Below are 8067 nucleotides of genomic sequence, written 5' to 3' on the forward strand. Positions count from 1 at the left end.
AAGCTAGGATCGTTACACAATTTCCCAAAAGTCAACCCCGGGCATGTCCGATCAAAATCCGGGTCTAATGGTAGATTCTGACTATCCATAACCCCACGAGTCTATATATGTGTTTTGTTTCAAATCCGAGTCCAAATTGACTCTCAAAACCTAATTTTTTATTTTTCAAAACTTTGACAAAAATCCCCAAATTTCCTCTTTGATTCTCATAAATTTGATGTTAGATCTAAGACATAATCATGAAATATAGTTGGAAATCGATTAGAATCACTTACCCAATATTTATAGATGAAAATCCCCTCTCCAAATCGCCTTCTACCGAGTCTAGGGTTCTAAAATGAGAGAAATTGAGATGAAATCCCGACTTTCCAACATTTTGTTCAGTTGCAGATTTCTCAATTTCGACACTGGGTTTGCAATTGCGAAGAAAGTCTCGCAATTGCGGCTACTGACAATCCTAAGAGATGTTGCAATTGCGACACAGATATCACAATTGCTAAGTCTTCTCTCCTCGCAAATGATTCTCTCTTCGCAAATGCGACCAAATTATCCCAAATGCGAACTAACCCATCTAATCCTAATCTTCGCAAATGCAAACTAGGTATTGCAATTGCGATAAATGAGTCCCCCCTATCATGTTCGCAATTGCAATATTGGGGCTCGCAATTGCGACAACTGCAGCACCAGCACACCAGTAACCTGTATTTGAGTCCAAAACTTTCCGAAACACGTCTGAAACTCACCCGAGCCCTTGGGGCTCCAAACCAAAAATCAACACAAGTCTTAAAATGTCACGACCCAAAATCCACTAAAGGTCGTGATAGCGCCTAACACCACCGTTAGGCAAGCCAACGGTGATTGATCAACTTAATTACTCATTTTAGTATTTTGAAATCATAATTTTCATTAATTAAATAGTATGAAATAGAATTTACAGGATAAAATGATAATAATTACGTGCACTACTATACCAAACATCCAGAAGAAGCCTCTAAAACCCGGTGTCACAAGTGTATTGGCATTAACTAGGAAATATAATAAAATACAACATCTGTCTGGAATATAAACTAGATAGGAGAATATAAATAACTCTGATGGAGACTCTGCATGCTGTGGATCGTAACATGGAATGAAACTCACTGTAAATTTCCCGCAATGGTCGCGCCTTTGTGCCCAAAAGACCACCAGACATATATGTACCTGCATAATAAGTGCAGCATGAGTAGGTAAATCAACGCGTACCCAGTAAGTATCTAGCCTAACCCCGAAGAAGTAGTGATGAGGGGTCGACATCGACACTTACTAGTGGTCCAATAAATCATGTATAGTAAGAAGTAAACGGATGTGAGGCAAAGTAAATAAACGAAATAAACAAGTATAAATAAGTGGTACAATCCTCCTCTCGACAATAAACTCAATCTCTCAATTAGCAGTTACCTTCTCAACCAGAGTATATATATATATAATGGACCTCACCAGATAGGTCGTCACAATCCAAATCAGGAAAACTCGCAGATACACTGGTTTCTTGTCAAATATTACGCACGATTCCGTAAGAGTATTTTATAGAAATGCCGAGGCGTATGGCCCAATCCCATCATACTGTGTGCACTGTCGAGGGTCGAACGACACGAACCATAGATGCATCTATTACACAGCTGAGGTGAATGATCCACTCCTATGAGAGTGTGGTACAAAATCCTGTCGAGGTGAACGACCCGATCCTATTAGAATAAGAAGCTTTAAGGGGTGTGTGTGAGAGAGAGTGGGGTGTTGATTTAGAGTTATTGTAATTAAATTGAGAGAAGGGTTTGGGTGAGTTTGTGTGTGTATATGGGTAGTTGGGTCGGGTTATATGGATTGGGTTAATTATAAAAAACAAACAAAGAAAACGAAAAAAAAATTATACCTTACCTGACCCCCCAACCCAATGCCCCACGCTAGGCCTGGCGCTGAGGGGTTTTGATGAATCTGTAAACTGCGCCCCAGGTAGCGTGGGGCGCTGGCCTGGGCGCTCGTTCGCCAAATTTATTTTTTATAAACATCCATCAACCCGAGCGATCTATACATACATTATACATATCCCATACCATTCCCGCCTCTGATTTCTATAAATACAAAGAAAACAAAAAAAAAATAGTCTACTCTGACTAAAAGAAAACAAAAAAGCTAAGCTAAGAAAGCATTAAAAATTGGGTTGCCTCCCAACAAGCGCCTGATTTAACGTCACGGCACAACTCAACACATTTTTCAAGCATCAACCAAGTTCATCGAGGTCTTGTGACGTGCAATGTCACCACCCCAATAATGTTTTACTCGCTACCCATTTACCAAGAAGGTACCACTTGAGCTTGTATCACGCAATTCCACCGCTCCATGAGGCCTCACACTTACCACAACGAAAGGACCTACCCATCGAGACTTAAGCTTTCCGGGGAAAAGCTTCAACCTCGAATTAAATAAGAGAACTTCTTGACCTGGCTCAAACTCGCGACATTGTATGTGTTTATCATGCCACCTCTTGGTCTTCGCTTTATACAATTTGGAATTTTCATACGCGTGCAACCGAAATGCATCATGCTCATTGAGTTGTAACAACCTCTTCTCACTGGCTAATTCCATATCAATATTTAGCTTTTTAATCGCCTAATAGGCTTTGTGTTCAAGCTCGACGGGCAAGTGGCATGCCTTCCAATAAACCAACCTATACGGAGAAGTACCTATGGGGGTCTTGTATGCAGTTCGATATGCCCATAATGCGTCGTCAAGCTTTCCGGCCCAGTCCTTCCTATTTCCACTTACCGTTTTCTCCAGAATCTACTTCACCTCTCTGTTTGACACTTCCACTTGACCATTCGTTTGGGGGTGATAGACGGTGTAAACCTTGTGCTTAACTCCATACTTTGCTAGAACATTATTCAACAATTTGCTACAGAAGTGAGTTCCTCCGTCACTTATCAGCACCCTTGGAGTCCCAAAGTGTGTGGAGACGTGCTTCTTTACAAAGTTTACCACTACCTTTGCGTCATTAGTAGGAAGAGCAATGGCCTCCACCCACTTAGACACATAGTCGACCACCACCAAGATGTACCTGTGACCATTAGAGTATGGGAACGATCCCATGAAATCAATCTCCCCCAATATCAAATAGCTCTACTGCCAGAATATTTTGCAAAGGCATCTCGTGCTTCTTCGTGATCGTTCCGGTTCTTTGGCACCTGTCAGACTTTTTAACAAAGGTGTGTGCATCCTTAAACAATTTTGGCCAATAGAAACCCGATTGGAGCACTTTTTGGCGATTTTATCCCCACCGTGATGACCCCCATATAGAAGCATAACAGTCATGCAATATTGCATTCATCTCCTCCTCAGGGACACACCTTCGTACCAACCGATCTGCGCAATGCTTATATAAGAATGGCTCATCCCACATGTAAAGCCTCACATTATGTAGAAACATTCTTCTATTATCCGGTGTCAATTCTAGTGGTGTCACCCCACTTGCAATAAAATTCACGTAATCTGCATACCACGGGACTTCACTCGAGGTGATTGCCAATAACTGCTCATCCGGAAATGTTTCTTTAATTGAACCCCCCCCCCCCAAGCTACATGGTTCCGATTTTCTAATCTGGACAAGTGATCAACCACTTGATTCTCTGTTCCTTTTCGATCTCGAATCTCCAAGTCAAATTCTTGCAAGAGGAGGACCCATCGAATTAGCATTGTCTTGGCGTCACTATTTTCAAACAAATACCTTATAGCTGAGTGATCAGTGTAGACGATGACTTTGGTTCCCACTAGATAGGATCTGAACTTGTCAAACGCCCACACTACTGCAAGCAACTCTTTTTCAGTAGCAGTGTAGTTCATCTGGGCTGGATTCAGAGTTTTACTCGTGTAATAAATCGAGTGAAAACGTTTCTCTCTCCTTTGCCCCAAAACAACTCCGATTGCTATGTCACTCGCATCGCATATCAACTCAAATGGCTACGCCCAATCCGGGGCAATGATAATTGGTGCAGTCACCAATCTTCCTTTCAGCTCCTCAAATGCTTTTAGACAAGCATCATCAAACTTGAAGGGGATATCTTTCTCAAGAAGCCTGCACAAAGGAGAAGAAAATTTTGAAAAATCTTTAATGAAACGATGATAAAAACCTGCATGGCCCAAGAAACTACGAATGCCCTTGATGGTTGTAGGTGGGGGCAGTTTTTCAATCGCCTCTACCTTTGCTTTGTCCACCTGCAAACCATTTTTTGACACCTTATGCCCCAAGACTATACCTTCACGTACCATGAAATGGCATTTTTCCCAGTTTAGTACCAAGTTTGTCTCTTCACACCTAGCAAGCACTTTATCAAGGTTCATTAAACAATTATCAAAAGAATACCCAAACACAAAAAAATCATCCATGAACACTTCTACAAATCTTTCAACCTGTCAGTAAAAATAGACATCATACACCTTTGAAAAGTCGCAGGTGCATGGATGTAAAATAGTAGTAGAAGTGTTCATGTATGTAGTTTCGGGTGGCATACGTGCCATAGGGACACGTAAATGTAGTTTTCTCTTGGTCCTCTGGGGCTATAGCAATCTGATTATACCCCAAATAGCCATCTAGGAAATAGCAGTATTCCTGTCCAGCTAATCTATCAAGCATTTGATCAATAAAGGGGAGGGGAAAGAGGTCCTTTCGGGTGGCATTGTTTAATTTTCTATAATCTATGCAAATTCTCCACCCAGTGATAGTTCTTGTGGGAATTATGTCATTATTTTCTTTAACCACTACATTCATCCCCATTTCTTCGGTACATATTGGATGGGGCTTACCCATTTGCTATCAGAGATTGGAAGTACAATACCTGCGTCAAGCCACTTATTCACTTCTTTTCTTACCACCTATTTCATGATTGGATTTAGGCGGCGTTGTTGCTCTATACTTGGCTTGTGCCCTTCCTCCATGAGGATTTTATGCATGCAGAAAGCTGGACTAATGCCTCTAATGTCAGACATCGTCCACCCAATTGCTCGCTTGTGCTCACATAGCACTCTCAACAACTTTTCTTCCTGCAATTTAGATAAGTCAGAAGAAACAATAACAGGTAAAGTGTTAGAACCACCCAAATAAGCATATTGAAGGAGCTTCTTCAATCGACGACTTTGGAGGAGGCCCATGATGCATGTAAGCACATGATGCATATGCATCATCTCCTCAACCTCATCATCAATCTCCAAGCTATCAAACAACATGAGTACTTTCTCTAGAGAATCGTCTAGATATACACTCGTGTCAATAAGTTGCTCATCCACCTCCACAACAGATATCATAGAGAGCTCCTCATAATGGTGGGGAAGTTGAATTGCCTTGTAGACATTAAAAACTGCTTCCTCATTGTCCACCCTCATAATCATTTTTTCCTCTCTTACTTTAATAATTGTATCACCTGTAGACAAGAGAGGTCGTCCCAATATGATTGGAACTTATTCATCAGCCTTATAATCTATGATAATGAAGTCCCCGGGGAAGATAAATTTCCCAATTTGCAATAACACATCTTCAATCACTCCTTCAGGGTAGGCCATGGACCTATTAGCTAGTTGCAACATCACAGTGGTTGGTCTTGGAGCTCCCAGACCCAATTGTTTGAACAAGGACAAGCGCATCAGATTTATGCTCGCCCCCAAATTACAAAGAGCACGACCCACATCGATATTACCAAGACGCACAAGGATGGTGAAACTGCCAGGATCAAGCTTTTGAGAAAGCTTGTTTTGGACTCTTGAAATGCACTGCTCAGTAAGTGCGACTGTCTCAAATTCAGTCAATCTCCTCTTGTGAGCTACAATATCTTTGATGTACTTAGCATACTTTGGAATTTCGTGAAGTACATCCACCAATGGAATATTCAATTGAACCTGGCTAAGCATAGAGAGTAATTTATTGAACATGCGATCATCATTCTTCTTCTGCAATCTTTAGGGGAAAGGTGGTGGTGGCCCTGCAGCATTCTCTCTCTCTAAACTTGCGCCATCTTTATTTGACTCATGTGTTGCCTTATGAATCAACTCCCCCTCAGGTATAGGCTTGTCCTTTCTCTTCTTTGGCACTTCTTCTAATTCCCTCCCATTTCTGAGTGTAACTGTATTAACTTGATGGTTCTTCTTTGTATCACTGGGAAGAGCGCCTGCAGGCCTAGTATTTTGATTTGACGCTATCTGCCCTATTTGTCTCTCAAAATTTCTGAAATCGGTCCTGAGTTGTTGATTGTCAAGCAACAACTTCTTTAACAAGTCATTCGTACTATCTTCTATTTGCTGGGGTGGCTTCTGAGGTTGATTAAAATTTCCTTGGGGCCTATAATGATTATGAGTTGGCTGATTTCCACCCTAGGAGAAGTTAGGATGATTCTTCCAATTTGGATTGTAAGTGTTCCCATATTGTATGTGCTGGTTCATCGAACCTCTACCCTGTTGCCCTACATAGTAGATAGATTCAGGATTCGTGGGGCACATGTCACTCGTGTGACTGTCACCATATAATTCACAGCAAGTAGACATCTATTGTACATGCTACATCTGTTGTGTTTGGTGCATTGTCATTCTATTCATCTGATTTGCTAATTTTACTATATCTGCTCTCATGGCTAAGAAGTCATTAAGCTCAATTATACCAGCTACTTTCTGTTTAATTGCTTTTTGTGATTCCCCATCTCCTTTCCAATTATGATCATTAGTAGTGAAGTTATTTAGCAGGTGCTGGATTTCACTATACGGTCTCGCCATGCAACTACCCCCACAAGCTGAATCAAGATTCATCTTTGATGTCTCGTCTAGCCCATCAACGAAAGTATGACCCAACACCTCATGAGTCTGACAATGATGTGGGCAGTCTCTGAGTAGCTTCTTGTATCTTTCCCAAGCTCGAAGAGTCTCGCTATCCCATTGTTGGAAACCAAGAATCTGGCTCATCAGCGACTTTGTCTTCTTAGTGCAGAAAAACATGATTAAGAATTTCCTTGCCAGATCATCCCAAGTGTGGATTCAGTTTGCAGGCTCCTTTTGCAACAATTCCTTAGCTTCCCCCAGCAGTGAAAAGGGAAGCATTGTCAGCCTGACATAGTCCTTGGAAACATTCGGATAATTGTAAGTGTCCGTAATTTCTAGGAAGTTCTGAATGTGCCTCTGCGGGTCTTCATGAGATAGACCCACATATTTCCATATGGACTGAATTAGATGTATCATGTACTGTTTGAGTTCAAAGTGACCCATGTTATCAGGCTTCATAATAGCCTGAGTCATATTAGCAAGATTGGGCCTTGTAGCTTCTATCACCGGACGCTCTTCATTACCTTCCATCTCTATTGGCTGTGGTTGAACTACGATGTCCAACTCTCTTTCTATTCTAGTTTTAGCTTCGACTTCCCTCCTCACTCTGTGAAATGTTCGTTCAATTTCAGGATCAAGAGGAAGGAGGTTGTTTGCGCTTCTACTCCTCCGTATTCAAGAGAAGAGCCTGCGTTAATACAAACAAGATAAACTGAAAATTAAAACTTGAACAAATAACTAATAAAAGCTTAACGCAGTCAAGTAGCTAATTTCTATGTCTCCGGCAACGACGCAAAACACTTGTTGCGATCAAACACACTCACGCAAGTATACGCGGTCGTCAAGTAATAGAGTAGTGAGTAGAGTATTGTTCCCACGGAGACTTATGATTAACTTTTGACTGCTTCAAACTCAAATAACTTATTGATTCAAGAGACTTCTCACAAAATGTGTAAGGGACTAATTTACTACCTAATAAACTATCGCAATGAAATAACTAGAAATCAACCATAACACTTAAGCAATTTCGGTTAACAATCAGTAGGAGAGGATATTCCAGGATCATAGGCTAGATAACAATCATGTTGCATTCTTGGCTTAAAATGACTAATTAATTTATCTGGAATGTTGATTTACATGGTTGATATTACTCATAAGAATCTGTCGGGTTCTTACCCGCCTATTCAAGCTAACTTAATGCCTATATGTCTATGGAATTAAGATTAACACGAATGTATT

General features: G+C 41.0%; 1 protein-coding gene across 1 annotated transcript; it reads right to left on the minus strand.

Annotated features, from left to right (window-relative positions):
* Positions 1-5484: 5484 nt before the first annotated feature.
* On the minus strand, positions 5485-5931 carry LOC138895832 (uncharacterized). The gene has a single exon (XM_070180569.1). The coding sequence runs from the start codon at positions 5929-5931 to the stop codon at positions 5485-5487; it is 447 nt and encodes a 148-aa protein (XP_070036670.1).
* Between the last annotated feature and the right edge of the window lie 2136 nt (positions 5932-8067).

Source organism: Nicotiana tomentosiformis, chromosome 7 (assembly GCF_000390325.3).
Source record: "Nicotiana tomentosiformis chromosome 7, ASM39032v3, whole genome shotgun sequence".
NCBI classification, from domain to species: domain Eukaryota; kingdom Viridiplantae; phylum Streptophyta; class Magnoliopsida; order Solanales; family Solanaceae; genus Nicotiana; species Nicotiana tomentosiformis.